This window comes from Glycine max, chromosome 12, assembly GCF_000004515.6.
Source record: "Glycine max cultivar Williams 82 chromosome 12, Glycine_max_v4.0, whole genome shotgun sequence".
Lineage (NCBI taxonomy): Eukaryota > Viridiplantae > Streptophyta > Magnoliopsida > Fabales > Fabaceae > Glycine > Glycine max.
In genome coordinates this window covers 38,291,892-38,310,274 of record NC_038248.2, presented here as the reverse complement: position 1 = coordinate 38,310,274, position 18,383 = coordinate 38,291,892, and the positions used below count along the sequence as shown (strand labels likewise).

General features: G+C 29.2%; 2 protein-coding genes and 1 long non-coding RNA gene across 3 annotated transcripts; 1 reads left to right on the top strand and 2 right to left on the bottom strand.

Moving 5' to 3' along the window:
* Positions 1–577: 577 nt before the first annotated feature.
* Positions 578–1,353, bottom strand: LOC112998579 (CLAVATA3/ESR (CLE)-related protein 13). Its single transcript, XM_026124733.2, has one exon. It carries the CDS (start codon positions 1,278–1,280, stop codon positions 990–992), a length of 291 nt encoding a protein of 96 aa, XP_025980518.1. The 5' UTR covers positions 1,281–1,353; the 3' UTR covers positions 578–989.
* A 10,313-nt stretch (positions 1,354–11,666) lies between these two features.
* NIC1 (CLAVATA3/ESR (CLE)-related protein NIC1) lies at positions 11,667–12,511 on the bottom strand. The gene has a single exon (NM_001353079.1). The coding sequence runs from the start codon at positions 12,497–12,499 to the stop codon at positions 12,257–12,259; it is 243 nt and encodes an 80-aa protein (NP_001340008.1). The 5' UTR covers positions 12,500–12,511; the 3' UTR covers positions 11,667–12,256.
* A 2,957-nt stretch (positions 12,512–15,468) lies between these two features.
* Positions 15,469–18,011, top strand: LOC121173216 (uncharacterized). Its single transcript, XR_005887633.1, has 3 exons — positions 15,469–16,126; positions 16,883–17,049; positions 17,738–18,011. It is a non-coding gene; the product is annotated as an uncharacterized lncRNA (long non-coding RNA).
* The last annotated feature ends 372 nt before the right edge of the window (positions 18,012–18,383 follow it).

The following is an 18,383-nucleotide window of genomic DNA, read 5'->3' as shown; positions in this document are numbered from 1 at the left end:
ATGCACGCGCCGGCGAGGCAGGTGGAATGCGTTGCTGTTTTTCTTTTGGGCCTTTGGATGGTCTTCTTTGGGCTTATGTTGTGGATCGCAGCCCACTCTATGTTTGTGTAAATCGTATCGCCCATTTCTATGCTTCTGATGAAAACTTTTAATTGATTGTTCATTAAAATGATGATGGGGTAAAAATTATCTATGAGGAATTTAGGGAGAGGAATTAACTGGTTTCGTTCAGTTGTGACAAATTGTATATGGGTTTTCAACATCTACATCCTTCATTGGTTAAAACGAGGATGGATTTCAATTCTGTTACCATTCCTAATCACAAATATACAATGTCAGAAAACTACGAAAAGTGAAGAGTTATTATTTTCTTTTACACCAGTTATTAATTTAGTGAACCTTAATTTACGCATGCTTCATCAGCTGCCTCCTTTGAGCATTATATAATGTTGATAATATAATCTGAGCAAGTACGCTTTGAACTTGAATTTTGCTGTGAACTAATTAAAACATCATTATTAAAAAAAATAAATATGATGGCATATATGAGTAAGAAAAGCGACATATATTATTACCATATATGTGGCTAGAACTACATGACAAATTTTGACACTTAGCCTCTTCACTGACCTTCTAGTTTCTCTAACATTAGAAAGGGAAAAATTAATACAGCACAAAAAGGAGGAAAAAAGAACGTAGAAAAGAGAGAAACAGAGATACCACACCACTACTGCTGACAAATAACACAAACAAAAATAATGCATACACTCCACCTACATATATATGCTCTAGAGCACTGGCATGGGTTTCCAAAGCAACAAGTAGGTTTATTTGAAAATACCATGAAGTTTAAATAAGGGAAGAAAAAGATACTAAAACTCAACCGTGCAGCTAAGCTCACACAACTTTTGCAAGTTCTATTTGAAGATAAACATATAGATATGTATGAGGCATGCACAACTGAAACCTAGCTCCAAACAAAGCTAGCTTCAGTTTCTTGGTGGTGTTGCAAAATTATGATGAGGATCTGGTCCTTCTGGTGTGAGTCTATGTGTATTTCCATCCTTGTGAGGGGCATCATCAGCATCTTGATGATCAACATGTATATGCTTTAATAGGTCTAAATAATTGTGAAGAAAGCGATGGTTGTTATCTGCAACATTATTTTCGCGAATGGAGGGATGTCCATGGAGATTACGAGCCTGCAAAGTCATGAAGAAGGTGGAGAGGATGATTAGTGCAAGTATAAATACTCGAGTAACCATTGTTGTGTTTGCCATGAGATGAAATATATGTAAACTCTGAATGAATATTGAACAAAGTGCTACAAAAGTGGGAACTACTAAACTTGAGCTTGGATAGAAGTCTGATGAAAAAGTAGTGTGGAAGCATATTATGAGCATTATTTATATATGTGCAAAATAAGAAAAATGGCCTTAGATAAATAGAAGTGGAGTCTATTAAATAATCAATTAACTCTCTCTAGAGGCTAAATGGTTAGTTGAATGCTCATAAATGGTTTATCTACATATATAGGCCATATGACCATATCAGGTGAGAAAGAAGCTAATATTTATATAGAGAGATTAAGAATAAAAATCATTATATAGAGAGATTAAGAATAAAAATTTTAAAATTACTCTCAGAATATCTTTACCGCTCCTCCCTATATAAGAATCCTTTAGGTTTGGAGTATAAACGAAACATATGATGATGTACTTAATTAATTATTTGTGTTTCTATTAAAAGAAATTCTTTGAGGGATAAGAAACAAACTCATAACTAATTAATCATAAAACTCTGTCATATATAATATCAATCACTAACTCTTTGAAAAATTATAAAAGTCTTGCTGGATTCCAGCCTCTACTCGGCAACAATTAACCATTTTAAGATAAGGTTAGTTATTAATTACTTGAGAGACATATATTTAACTATCGATGTTATATAAATACATCTAATTTCAATAACCTTAATTATAACACTATCAATTACGTGTAATTAGACATATTTTATCTTTAGTTACAAATAGAAATTAATAATTATATACATATACTAGTATTTATTTACTCTTAATTACTTATGAATCAAAGTTAACATTAGATGTTCTTATCAAGTTTGGGTATGCCCAAGCTCCTTATTCCTGCTTTCGGTGCCTATTCCAATGTCTTCTCCTTTGGTTGGTCTCGTGGTCCAAGCAAGGTTTGGGATACTGCAAAGGGATTCTGGTATGGCGTAGCGGTTATCAACCTAATAAGTGTCGAGGTCTCTCCCACTATGATCGTGTGAGAGTAATAAATAGACTACTCGGTTGATCAGTTCAGGTAGTTAATAGATCTCATACAGCACATTAGATATTTTAATAGTCTTATGACACTATTAATTACTTATTAAACATATTTAACCATTAATATCATAAGTACAAACAATAACTATACATAATTATATTTATTTATTTATTTATTTATTTTTAATTACTTAATTTTAAAATAAATAAAAATCATATTTATTCATATAATTATGCTTGTATAATGAGCAAATACTATGTGAAAAATCCCCACTTTATGTTAATCACTACTCTTTTTCTTGAGTTATGGATGGGAAAGTCTCACCTAGCTAACTGATACTACACTCGTTTCAAAGGAATAACAGCATGTTTTGAAATTCGATATAAAATAACTTTTAAGGTAAAAGTAATTCGGTCAAAGAATTCAAATTTTTGTTTTTGTTTTTATTTTATTTTTATTCATTAGATATATATTGAAACATAGATCACAACAATTTCAATTATAAATCAAATATACACTAAATTGCATGAACTATTTGGCATGATTTTTCTTATTTCAGCCATGCATTAATCTTTGTATTAATCTATATAGCTAGCTACAATTAATGTAACGTTACATAAGCAGGATTTTACTATTAGAAAATTAAAATTAGTGAAGGAAGAATTTATATGTAATTACTTAGAAATTTGTCACTAAAATTTAATGACTTTAAAATTAGGGAAGAAAAAAATATATTTTGTTACTAAATTTGAAGACTAATTCATTGATTTTTAATACATGCATGAAGTTGTTATAAACAAAACCATGACGATAATCTAATATCCAAATCATGGTCCGTAACAGTTTTACAACTTGTTTAATTTAGTACTCGTAAGATTTAATCTATCTTTTTCTCACCATATTTTTGTTGTGAAGTATTTAATAATATTAACTAGTTTTTATCGATAATTAATTTTTGTTAAAAAACATATTTAATTTTTTTTAGTGAAATGGTCTTCTCCCATCATTCACGTTTTTATTTCTATTTACAAAACTCAAATATCTTATTTTAGTGATAAGATTGAAAGTAATAAGATATAGTTTATGCATTTTTTTCATATTTTAAAGTGAAAATGTCTAAAAAAGCTGTCTCAGTTTCTTGATATATATGTGGAAGTAAACTTATTTTTACATTATAATTTTCACATATATATACTTTGCACCTTTCTCTACCTCTTTCTTTTATTCTCATCACACGTATTATCATTTATTACATCTTCTCTTTTTTCTTGATATGCATCTCTCTTCTCTCTTAACATATGGGCTTGTCCAAACCTAATCTATGTATATTAGAAAGCGATGTGGATTGTCCTTCAAATGTTCGTGAATATCATATGAGGAACAATATTAATTTGCATACAAACCAATGAATTTGGAAATGATATATAATTAACTCTTTGTCGCCCTGTAGAAGCTTGACTATCCCTTACAAAGGCTAAAGGGTCACAATCGCTTATCAGGAATTCAGGATGTGAGATCGATGAAGAATTATTTAATATGAAAATATTTTATAATGCAGGTGGCGGCCTCCATTTGTAAGAATTTGGATGGAATCATGGATGCAACTTTTGGAGTTTAATCTAATATTTAATATATCAAAATGATATAAAAGGATGTGGCTCCACGTAATCTTGTAACCTCTCTATTTCCGAATTTGCTCAGTGAGCTTCACGAGAAATATAATTTCATGCTTTATTAGAAAATTAAGAATTTCAGAAGGCAGAATTTCTCTAAATAACGGGAGAACTAATGTGCTGGTATGTTACCTTAAAAGTGAAACCTTACTCTTGTAAACTTGATCGAAACATATGATCAATAAGATGCTCGTGTATTCTAACACTTATTCTTGATTGGGTTTTGGTTAAGGAAAAAGGAATTAATTAAAGAGGGTTGTGGTTAACTTGATTGGTTATTATTTAGTCAATATGTATTCATATTAAACAGTTAGATTTAACTAGGTTACTGTTTATTATAAAGACTGGGACTTTTTTTTACTAGATGTCTTTAAAAGTAGGAAGGTCTTTTTCGTTTTTTCAACAGTGATTTAATCTTTTATAGTGCATGAAATGCTATTGCAGACAATGACAGATGTATATATCTTTATATTACTTTTTGTCATAATAAGAATTTTCTTTTGTCGTTGTTTATCATATTTAGAATTAATTTAGATTTTTTTGGGTGAAGAGAATTAATTTAGATTAAGCCTAGCTGGTTAATGTAACAAAATTAACAAGAAATTTACTTTCGAATTTATGGCTTACAAAAATAAAAAGATTGATGTGTTTTGGCAATGTAATTACTCCACCGGCAACCTCTAAAGATTGGATATCTATAATATCTTTATTCCAAGTAAAGGATTTAGCATTGAAACTGCGATGAGATCATGTTACTCCCCTGCGTTCAAGAAAGGGTCTCGTGTTTACCATGCTCAAGTTGAACCCCATATCATTGAAAGAGATTATCTAGAATAGCAAATTAAGAACATGGTTTTGGAATGACAACCTTTCAAAACATGAACAGAAGCTAATAAAATAAAAAGACAAAATATTGTTGATTCATTTTTTAAGGGCTCAATGCGTGCATAGGGGTTCCCTCTAACGTTCATATGAGCCACATAAAATATCTCTTTCATATTTTCAGTAATTTTATTCTATATTCACTATCCTAGGTTAGTAACTATGGTAAGGAATAGGAGAAAAAAGATGTGATTAGAGTTTAGGCAATCAGCTTAAAGCAGCATGCATGCTAGCATGATATCCTAGTCCATAAGGAAAAAGGAGTTAGCTGGCTTTAATTTCAGGAGGAGGAAGGATATATATATATATATATATATATATATATATATATATATAGAGAGAGAGAGAGAGAGAGAGAGAGAGAGAGTAATAGCAACCGACCCATTCACAGTTGGAGGTTGTACGTCCATTTCATGGGAGAATATGCTATTTTTCTTTCTTTTTTCTTTTTTTTTTTTTTTGCTGACAGGGAGAATATGCTATTAGTACTGGCATAAGTGGTTCTTCTATATATTACACTTACTTTCCATCAGCTTATACTTGTAGATAAGCAAAATTATTATATAAATAAGTGTGAATATCTAAATTAATTAGTCCCGAAAAATGACTGAGAATATATATATATATATATATATATATATATATATATATATATATTGATTTCAAAAAATATAATTTATTGATTTCAAAAAATAGTTTTATATTTTCCCTTTGACACATTTGCAAGTGTTAATCATGCGCTATGAATACATTTCTGTTTTTTAAAAGTTTATCCTCGAAAGCACTTGAATAGAGAGCACTTGTAGAATATGAAGGAACAGAATGGGAAAACACCTGCCACTTATTTATATATTTTAGATAAGAAATTGATTGTTGAGTAGTATAAATTTGTTTTATAGAAAATAATTTTTAAAATAAAAGATTTACTATACTTTCAGTCTCGTCAATAAAAAATAATTATCATTTTAGTTCCTCAAAATTTTAGGAACTATGATTTTAGTCTATTTTAGTCTGACTTTTTTTTTTAGGGATTTAGTACCTTAATTTTTTTCGTTATTAATGTTAGTTTTTCAACTTTTTTTTTCTTACTTTTACTCCTTAAACTTTTTTTCTATCTTTAAGAGATTAGAAGTAAAGATAGAAAAAAAATTAAAAGATCAAAACTAGTCAAAAAAGTTTCTTGAACTAAATATATAATTCTAAAAAATTTAGAAACTAAAAAGATAATAAATCCTAAAAAAAAGTGAAAAGGGAATTAAACAAACCCTTAATATCTCAGATATCAAGATTTTAAATGCATGTGACTTAAATCATTTTGTATTTAATGAATAGAATTATTAAAATGTCTCATATTTATAACTTTAAAAGACTATTTGATGAATATTTTTCGCTCACAAACATGTTGAGTAAAGTAAATTTTTAGAGGCTAACTTGGGTTTTATTCTACAAATAATAATATATTCCTTTATTCAAAAGATAAAAAGATCATTATTTAGGGCTCATTCTATTAATACCTTTTTTATAAGAAAAGTTTTTTTTATTATTTAAAAATGTGTTCAAACAATTTTTTAAAATATAATTTATTTGGAAAATAAAAATGTCTAAAATATTAGATCATAAAAATGTTTTTAAAAACTTATTTAAAATGATGCATTCAAGATGAAATTGCTTACCTTAACCGAACTCTAAGTTATGTGAATTGAAGTGGACTTCACAAATATACTAATGTCTTAATTGTCTCCTTATGGTAGTGTCGCTTTCAATAGGACTTAGACACCTCAAATAAAAGTGAATGTGTAAAAGACATTTAATTTTGATGCTCAAATTAATAACTTATTTTCCTACTGTAGTGATACTAGTTATATTTATAGGACTCAAAAGATTGAATGAGTTACCTACACAGACCAAAGGCTTTACGAGGAAACATTACTTCTTTTTTCATTTTTAGCGACATGATGATAACATTATTCTGAGTTAATATATGATTCACCATTTGATCAATACTTATAATTAGGGTTAATAGAACACTTTGAGTCGAGATAATCCATTTCACAATTGAACATCACCATCATATCATTGTTACTAACTACCACTCCATTGGCTTTCATCACTGCCACCATTCCAATGGTTATCATCACTGTTATCACTAATCATCATATACTTCTACTTCTATTATTTTCACCTTCATTACTCTTACCTATTACTCCTACCATTATTGTGGCCAATTAACTATCGTCACGATCGACCAAACGAATTCAAATAAAAATAGTGATGAGTGATATATAAATTTAAATTTAAAATTTAGGAACTCAAAACAATTGTAACAAAATACTCGAAATAATCAATATAACTTATTCTTTGATATCTTCCACCTGCGTTACTTTTTATCTATAACGGATCGCCACGTAAAAACTTCACTTTCCAGCATAATCTAATGGATCTGAGTCAATTCTATGTTGCCTTTTGTTGGAGAAATTTAAAATATACAGACAAAGAATCCTACCTTTCTTTTGTGATTTATTTATTTTGTTTCAATTTTCTTTTATTATTTAAACATGAAGCTGCCTCTCAAAGTATATTGAGTCAAGATTCAAGTCCAATCAATAAAAATATTGGCACCAAGATATGGTGGAAATTAATCAAAACCAAATCAGCAAGAGACACGATAAACTGTCGACCACAACATCATATAAAAATGTCCCGGAAGAGGGTCATTAAATATTGTTAATTAATAACTTTAAGACTAGAGCTGCAGCTTCATCTTGCCCATCGAAAAACTAACTCTAAAGGCTAAAGCAGATTATGTGAATGTTCTGTTGCAATTATTTTTTTAAGGCAAATAAGGGTTGGGGAGTGCGTAATTCCTTTCTCAGAAGCAAGAGTTCAGCTAACAGACTGACAGTTTAATGCATATACGCTCCTATTGTAGAATATTTTACATTGATATTCAAATATAAATTAATGTTTAAATTATTTTAAGATAATTACTTTAAAAATAATAAATTTATTATATGTGATAAACTGTGATTAGATGATTATATAAATTCTTTTACAAGTGTATAATTCTTTTTCTCATAAATTAATAGTTTTATATATTAATTGAATATCAAAATATAAAAAATCAAATTGAATTTCACTAATATAATTTACATATATTTTAAAGGCTTAAAAATGTATTTTATACATGTAACATATTCATTTTTAAGTTTCCTACTTAAAAACATTTTTTTATTACTTGACATCTTCAAAATTTTGTTTTTATTATCTGTCATTAGTCTTGATTCATTAAGTGAGAATTTGAATGATAAATTAATAAAGTATCACACCATCAATTAAGTAATTGATGATGTAACAAGCTAATAAAATATCATATTATCATGATTGCCTTAAGATAGGTAGGATGCTACTCTAACTAAGAGCAGCTTCTCCTCCACCAGAAGTAGGTTCCAATGCTTGCTAGGACCAGGAGATGAGAGATTTTCATACCTCGAAAAGCAGATAAAACTAGCTCGTTCGAACCTACAAATAAGATAGTGATGCCTCTTAACTAACCTAAAGAGGGGGCACCCTACTTCAAATAAAAAGCCCTCCATATATCGATTCTTGAGATGCGACTGAACTAAGACCTATACGTGTACGGTGTTTAGAGTGAAGACATACGCTTTCTGAAGCAGAGAATCTCCACCCTAGCATGCATTTAACGCCCTTAGCCCGCATTGATCAATATCAATAAGAGTAGCAGTCGTATAAGTATAGGTTAGCACTTCCTTGCATGGACTTAGACTAAAGACACGTATTAAAAGTAAAAATTTAAAAATGTAAGATAGTAAAATAAATAAAAAATACTTTTTAGATATTAAACTAAAAAAAGTATATTACAAATATGAAAACATATTTAAACCTGTTATAAACTATCATTTGATTATAATTGTCATATAATAAAAATTATTAGTTTTTATAATAATTATTTTAAAAATCATATTTAAGATAATTTATAATAATTAAAAATATAAAAATATTTCTATTGACATTATATAAAAATTAAAATCAATAATATATTAATATTATATGTAATATTATATTTTTATATTATCATCTAATAAAAGAATAAATATATAATAAATTTATTGAATTTTAAAAATGAGATTTTTTATCACTTTAACGTGAAAACTTTAATTTTATGTCACAATCATTTATATAGATGGTCAAAATTAAAATTTATTTAATGATCAAGATAATTACTTTAAAAGTTATGTGTATTTTTTTTTAAAAAAAATTGACCAATCAAATAAAATCTAATAATCTATACTGAGTAAATATAGTTTTGATCTTTTACCTTATTGTGAAAATCTGTTTTGGTAATTTATTTAAAAAAAAATTATTTTGATTTTTTTTTTACTTTTAGTTAGTATCATTCTTTCAAATCACTTATTGTTTTCAATTTTGGGCAATACTTTAAACTCATTTTTTACTAATTGATGATGTGAAACTTGTCTTATTAAATTTATTTACTTTTTTATGAAATTTAACCAATGTTTAAATAAAAATAATCATAAACAAGATGAAAATTGTGTGAAAAGTGAGTTCCAAAGCAACCAGTTCATGTAATTTTCCCTTTGTTCATATAATCAATTGTTCATTAATCATTTTTCACACATTTTTACCTTATTTATGACTTTTTTGTTTGTTTGAACATTTGTTTCATAAGGATACGTTTTATCTCTTCAACCAGTAAAATAAGAGTTTGAAATTGTGTCCTAAAATTAAAAATGATTATTGTTTTTAAATGTGCGCGTGTTTAATTGTTATATATATATATATATATATAATATATATATATATATATATATATATATATATATATATATGTACTTGTATTTTTCCTTATAAATGGCGTTTGGTGAATTTTTTTTAGTTTGTTAATCATAATTTATGATATGTACACAATTTTAATTTAACACATTAATTTATTTTTAATCTTGTTTTAATTATTAAATTTTCTAATTTGTGTACATTTGTTTTATTTTAATCATAATTCTGGAAAGGCTTTTGCCAGAGTAAAAAAAAAAGTTAGTGTCTTGCGAATTCACATATCCGAAAATGGGTCACTCGTTTTACACCTCACGCCTAATCTTTTTCTCCATCTGTGCCTTCTTTCCTGTACCAGAGTTGTCGATGGTGGCGTTGGATGGTGGTGTTGAGTGGTGGTGTTTGCATGTGGAGGTGGTGTTTGGTGGAGTTTGGGATTTTGGATGTGCAGGAAGCAATTGTCACATATGAGGTATTTTTCCAAGTGACCCTACTTCCAAAGCCCAATAAGCCCAATTTAGGATCTCAACCTTTCTTCTTTTGGGCTTCTCAACTTCAAGTGACTAAGCGAAAACGTTTTTCTTATTCCTATTTATAAATCATGGTCAGGAGATGCTAGCAAAGACAAGAATGTTGTGGAGAGAGAAGCATATGGCATTGCGATTTCACGTACTTTCATTTTGTGCAGCGGTCTAATCTAACCTTAACCTTTGTAAAGCTAGCTACCATTTCACTAGTAAGACAACAGCAACATAATTCATAAGTTATCTCTACCCATAGTATACAACGACTGCTTGGCTTGCCATCTTGACTTTCAATTATTTTTGCAAGTCTAAATATGTAACTTATTCTTTATACTATGTTGAATCTAATGTCTTGGTAATTTCAGTCTAACCTACCTGCTCTAGTGGTGTCTAGCTATGTATTTGTGTAGGCCAGTAAAAGTGCAAAGTGTTTCTTTGTAATTTTATTTCTATATTAGCCAAAGTGAATATCATTAAGATAATGTAACCAAAGTCAACACAAGGTGTATCAAACTATGGTCACAGAAGAAAGTACATAGAGATTGTATTTGATATCTCAGAAAAAAGATATATATATATATATATATGTCTGTTGTGTCTGAGATATCAAATACAATCTTTATGTACTTTCTTATGTGACCATAGTTTGATACACTTTGTATTGACTTTGGTTACATTATCTTAATGATATCTATATATACCAGAGAAAGACCCCTGCAGCTATTGGTTTCTGTACATCGCTGATCACTTAGGAAGACCCCAACAACACTTGCAAGAAATACCCAAAAACTGACTCACTGACCCAAGGAGATCGAGCATTGTTATATATGTCCAACTCTAAATGTAAATGCCCCATATATGCAGAAAATGTGACATAGTAATTTAGGGACTTAAAGAATACCAACAGCTAATCCAGATTTATCTCGAATCAAGAAATAACACCATCAACTTCCATGAGGTAAATGTTGACTATGCACTTAGCTATAAGCACTTAGAGACACGGCTTAAGATTAAGGACCTTGTTGATCAATCTGAAAACATGACATCAGTATTGTCTCTTCCTCACCAAGGATCAACAATAGTCACTGTCAATATTAATATATATTAATATTTTGCAAGGCCAATCTTGCTGGACATATTGTTTTATAAGATCAGTGTACGGGTTATCCCAAAAATGATCATACCATACAGTTATGGTTCAAAATAAGGATTGTATAAGGTGAACTAATCCTGGAGAAGTGGTCCCTAAAGATTTCAAAAATGTTATAGATACTTAGATCATTTATCCCATTTAATACTTTTTTTTGACAGAATTTAATACTTCTTAGATAATACTACTTTTAAAAAAAATAAAAAAATTATTAGTAGGTTAAAATAGGATATCGTTAGTTAGACTATAAAAGTGCGATAAGCGAAAAAGGGTGAGAGGGAAATTAAGAAAAAAACATATACAGTGATTTCTTTTAATACAGTAGTAGTTTAACAATTGAAATTTGTAACCGCATACAAACAACTCAATACAATATTCGTACTGCCCAAACCATGCTACAACACACATAAACAGCAAGTACGTCATAACTCTTGAACATCTTTACCACGCTATTTTATTTAGACCCTTTCACAAAATTTACGAGAAACACGTTCTACAAAAAATGTACATATATGCTATATATTTTGTGCACGTTTCTTTATTATTGATCGATGTGTAAATAATTAATGATCAACGTGTAAATGCATAATGTGAATAATTAATGATCACATGTCTGCATAGATAGTACACGCTAATTACAAGTTATTAACACATCGACCGGTTTAAAAATATGCACAAAATAACATTTTCTGTACTATTTATCGAGTGATCTCTTTAACGCGTTTACACTATATATTCCCACACTATTTTACACACACACTGATAATTAATATGTAATTAACTGATAATCAGCATACGTGGTAATTGCCTGATTGGTGATATTGTGCGTATGGTATCTACTGATTCTTAGTTATTTACATTTCAATGACCAGAGCATACAAATAGTGTGTAAATAATAATGTAACGTTAAAAGAAAACTAGAAAAGTGAATTAGTGATGTTTTTGATCAGGTCCTCCAGGGCTTAGTCTTTTGGACACTCTAGGATTTGTAAAACGTGTTGTTGCTTTTGCAAAACTTGCCTTCAGGAGCTGTGATTTTTCAATCAATTCTCGTGAACAACCTTTGGCTAGGGTCTTCTTTCCCTCTATGAATGCCTCAAGAGAACGACTTTCAAGCTTGGAAAATAAAAGCACCAACAAAATTAGGCATAGTACTTGCTTTGCGTTGGCCATTTCCCCCAAGGCTTCAAGCTTAGTGATTCCAAATGAATATACCCTGAGGTGCTTATATAGTATGCACACTCCTTGCCTCTTTTTAATATATTTAAAACAAAGCTCAATTTAAATATAATATTTATGTTCTTGCTTTGGTTATTTCATTTAAAATGTGTTTATCATCAAGAAATCATGTTAATTATCTAGGTGTTCGTTTAATTCAACATTTCATGACCACTTTATCTCTGGCAGAAACCAATCCCTAGAAGAATAAGACGGACATGATTCAAAACGGCAGCATATTTGACTTGTGTAAAATAAATGAAATATTTTTCCACCATTTTTAAGAGAAACAAAATGTATATATAATTTTTAATTTAATTTCTAGCTTGTTCTATTTTATTTCTTAAATATATTTAATACATAAGAAATTATTTATTATGTTTTATTTTATTTTAATATACCATCTTAAGTAAAATTTGGCATGCGAGTAAAAATATTGAAACAAATAATTTTTCTGCTTGTCTTTTTAATTACAATTTTTTATAGAATAAAAATATTTTACTTTTTTCTTAAATGTACTTATGTAATGCTTTGATTGTTCTATCTTTAAAATGTACTGAACCATAGTTTAATAATTTCTTTTAAAACATAAAATTAGTATTATTTCATGTTTAAGACCTAGCTAACATGTGAGGTCCAAACACGAAAAAAAGCATGGGAATAAGATGACGTCGTGATCCAATGTGCATTCAAATTTGTCATCTAGTACTTCCGGCATTGGTATGCATTTTTTTAATCAACTTCTTTTTAAAAAATGCATAATAATATCTCACTTGAATATAAATGTAGATTTGAGCTGTCCACTTTCAATGAGAACTAGGACTAGAAGACCTTTCAAAGTCTAAAAGGTTATATATTCCGATCAAAGCTTTTCCTTATAGGTGTTCCAAAGGCCATTCAACAACTATTTTTTTTGGTGTTCTTCTAATTAAATTCCTAGTTCTCAACACACGTGAAAAATTATAAAGAAGTTATAAGACTAATTTAGTAGTTGGAAATGAGAGTTGAAAGATTAAAGGGAGAAGGAGGAAAAAAATCGTTTGGCGTTTGAATTTCTCACTAACATTTTAACAAAAACTAATAATTAATATTGGTGATAAAAAAAATTGGAAAGTTGTGAAAACATAATTGTTCTAACTTACAAAACTATTGAAATAATGATTGAAAAATCGACTAATTCTCATAACTCATTTATATTTTTAGATTTTACTCTTTTAAAGTAAGAGATCCATGTAGTTCAAAATAAAAGTGTAAATTATGATTCATAGAAATTTCATAATTTATTATAAGCACCCATATGTGCGCACGCCCATGTATTCTAAAATATTAATTGTTAGTTTTTTTAACAAATTATTCTTCTTCTTATTATTATTACTTTAAAGGAGTAAGATTATTATTGAAGGTTTATTATTAATTACTATTGCGGATAGTGGCGTTTGTAAGTGCACTAATTATTATTGCGGATAGTGGCGCTTTCCGAATATGAGAGGACGAAAACAGCACGACGTAAGGCTCATCGAAACAAATGTGGCGAACCGAAAAAGAGTCTGACTTCAGATGGAAATTTTCAATATAAACAACTTCGAGATTCATTAAGCCAAAAGTAATCTATGAGAAAATATATTCTGCAAATAATAATGTAAGTGATTGGTAAGCCAAAAAGAGGAAATAATAAATGAAACCGGAATGGTGTTCCACAACCAAAAAAAATGTCATGTCCTAACATTTTTTTATATAAAAAATGTTGATTGTTAAAACTTGCTCTTGTTAATAGTTACAATGCATGTCTTACAAAAAAAAAATAGAGAGACAATTACTAAAGACATTTTTACACTCTAGTTAGTAACAATTTAACTAGAATGGTAATATAGTCCATTAATGTGTGCGGTAAAAAAAAGTTCATTAATTCATATATGATCTTATAATATCGAAAAAAAATTCAATTCATCCATAACTCATTGAATTAAAAGTTAAAACGACCATTCTTATTTTATTTTGGTGGGCAATTCAAATCATTCAACTCATCCACTAATCTTGTTTTGAATATCCAATCAAACCATTTATAAGTGTGGTATACTTTAAAAATATTTTTGGATCAATTTGTAGCATTATTATCACAGTGTGATCGATGGATAAACAACAACTAGAAAAAAAAACTGGATTTTTTATAGCAATAGGAAGAGGAATCACTAAAACCATTTTTAATAATTTAATAGTCCAATAGGTTAAGAAAAAGAAGAATAATCATCCATTCATTAATCACAATCCAACCCACTTAATTCATTTACGTATCTTTGTTTTTTTATTTTTAAGAAAAAAAATAAATGGATTGGATTGAACTAATTTTACGAGGACCGTGCTTTGTACCTGATGAAATTAACGAAGAAAACAAATTTAATAAGAGAAAAACGTTTTGCATGAAGGAAGACGCATTAGTATAGATGATGATTTATACATATACATGGAAGTCACATCATTGTGAAATGAAATCTGTATTACAGTCAATGAATGGCTGTAGTGATGTCATATTTAGCTTAATCGATAATATTATCATTGACGTACGAAATCATGACTTTGCTGAGTTTTGCTATGATAGTGCAAACTAATATTGTATACCTAATATCTATGTCATCATCGTAATAGTTTATAGGAAGGAAAAACCTTGATGAAGAAAGATGACAGAAACTATATGTTTGCATCACTATGTAACACATATACATCTATATCACTATATGTACGTTAAGTTGCCCCCATTATTGTAATATTAAAGCATGGCTGACTTAATAATTAACCCCCACTTGTCCATGCAAACATTTGATATCGGATAATGAATATCCCGCATCGGCTTTAGCTGACTCATAAAGTTTTTTTTCTCTTTATATTCTTTGTATATATATCCATGAATGAATAACCACCCATCATGGACTAAGATAAATAAAAGGAAATAAATGTGGTTACTTAACCTTTAGTTGATGCTGCCAGCGATGTAACAGAAATGGTGATCATATCCTCTAAACCTTGGCTCCTATAGTCACACTGTTTTCTGGTGGTGATTGGTACGTTCACAGTTTTTATTTTTCAGCTGGTTGTATTCTGCGTTTAATGCCAGGGCAACTTTGATTGAAATTAAGCAATTATTCTTCAGTGGCATAAGCATTAATAATGTTGAATGCAATCTGATGATGTTTTAATCATGTTCTTAATTTGCCACTTACTTGGTGCAAATTAAAGTGGTAGATGCACCTATCAATTTGAATCTTTTGCACATTTATGGAATCTTTGTATCTGTCACACTTATACAGCTGATATATTACGAAAGTTGGGAAAGTCAACGCAATGCATCATTGATCGAAGCCAGGTATATATTCACTTGATTATCTTACAGTGGAAAATTCAAAGTGTCCACATTTTGCACCTAGCTAGCTAAGTGATTTGACGTCGTCATTTCATTTGGTTCATGAATAGAGCAGCATTATGATTTTAAAATCATTGAAAGCCAATCAGTGTGTCTTTTTGTCAGCGCTTGAGACAGCTTCCGGGTCAAACAAATATATATATTTGGTTTTGCGGCAAAGGAATGTGGTAAATATTGTTTTATTCATGGTTTTAAATTATGATTGTGGTTGTGTTACCATAAGTCAAAAAAATCTTTACATTATGAAAAAATATGACTGATGTGATTGTAATTATAATCGTGATGCGATTGCGAAATGTTAAAATACCTTGACCATATGATCACAAACCACAATCAGGATTTTATTAATTAATTATCAACCTTAATATGCTTAGGACAGTAGCATTTCCCTATTCAAATTATATGGTAGATATGGAATCTATGATAGGAGTAGGAGAATTTGAGCTAGCAATTTGAGATTATGTGAGTTATCCTAGTTTTAAATTCATTGGTATATATTTGGCAAAACTTCTGCTTTAGTTATTTGGAGTATAATCATACCTCTTAAGCATGAGGTCTACTTGTATATAGAAGAATATTTATTGAAAAAAATCAATTCCTCAAAAAGATTTTAATATTTTAAGAGATTAATCTATTGATTTTGATCGTGGATAGTCTAAGTTCACAAAAAATATTTAGCTATTAATTAAAACAGTAAAAAAATGTAACTCATGTTAACAAGATATATAATGTTAACATTGATGGATATTAAACTTATCATTTTCAATCACGATTTACATAGATTGTGAGGTGTGAGATTAGAGTTTATTAATTAAGTCGCATGTGAGCTTTTGGAGAATTGCAGCAAGTAGTCTTGTGATATTTGCAGTTTGACTCCTTGGTCTCAACTCTCAATGTTATTTCTGTGTTGCATCTATGTGAAGCTATATATTTTTAAAGCTGAATGCTGCATGCATGGATGGTGGGGAGCTTGGGTGTACATGTGGTTATACTGGTAGCAAGTATGTGTAACCATGACAAAAAGTATGTGTAACCATGACAGCAAATTGGAATGCAGACATGTTGTTGTATACTTGACTTGGTGGTGCAGGTATTAATTAAAATTAAACAAAACTAGATGAAGCTTCACACACACACATTAAAATTCTGGCCAAATTAATCGTAATTGAGTGAATTACTTCAGCCCTTGTTGATAAGCTCATGCTATATGGTTTCCAGTGTAGGAGCACTGCAAGAGGCTGGCCTGGGTGCCTAATATATCTAATCCAAAATCATAAATCCTTTATTAGGATAGTTTTATGTTTCTAACAAATAGCATTCATTGTTTTGTAAAATTAAGTTTGAAAGATTCAAAATTTTGACACACCTCGTGCTCAAAATTTTGCTAATAAAATATTTTTTGTCTTTAAAAAAAACTATGAAAGATTCAAACAAAAGTTGTAAAGAAGACTACTATAGAGTTTAGCCAATTAGTTATTTCAGATTATTTACGGCATTCTTTTCATGGGTAATTTTGATTAAAGTATTTTTTTTTAAAGGAAAGATAGTTATATTAAATCAAACTGGATGAAAGAGTCCATACATGAAAGACTATGATAAAAAAAATTATGGACAAACAAAGGGTCTAGATGCCCTAGTAATTTGATTGGCTTGCCTGTTCACAAACTCAACAACACAGTTTTGAAAAGTGACAATTTTGGCAACGTCTCTTTAGTATGTCTCCAACTTCATTATTATGAAACCTTCTAGCTTTGATGCTGTCAATGTTCTGCTTGCAGTCTGACATCAAGATTATATTACTGAGCTCACCGGACGATAACCAATTTAGAGTAAGTTCCAACGATCTCACTTCTGACTCTGATGGAGAAGGGATACCATTAAAGCACGAAGTCACGGCGGAAATAAAATTACCATTTGAATCCCTGCAGGCTGCCACTCCAAGATTGAAGCAAGCATGTTGATGTACCAGATATTTTAATTAATTTGGTAAAACCAATTTATAACAATGAGATTGTTTCTCAAGACTGAGTGTCAATTTTCTTGTGTGTTTGGACAAGGAAAAAATTTTAAATTCTAAGAATTTTAAATATTGAAATTCTTTAATTTTTAAAATTTTGTATTTGGATAAAAAAAATTAAAATTGTGATAAAAAAAAATGAGTATAAAAACAAGAAAAGATATGATTGGTGTGCTAGTTATACGTATTCCTCTACACTCACATTCGATCAATGTTCTACGAGCTCAAACGGTATTTATTCAAGAAAAGTATGATCAGTGTGTGAGGGACGAGTTCGAAAATGAAATTTCGAAAACTTTTGGATTGAAAAGAGGATAAAAGTTATTAAAAAAAATATGCATACATTTTAGAAGACTCTTTTATAAGAAGAGAATTTTAATTTCTCACCTTTTAAAAAGAAATTGAAA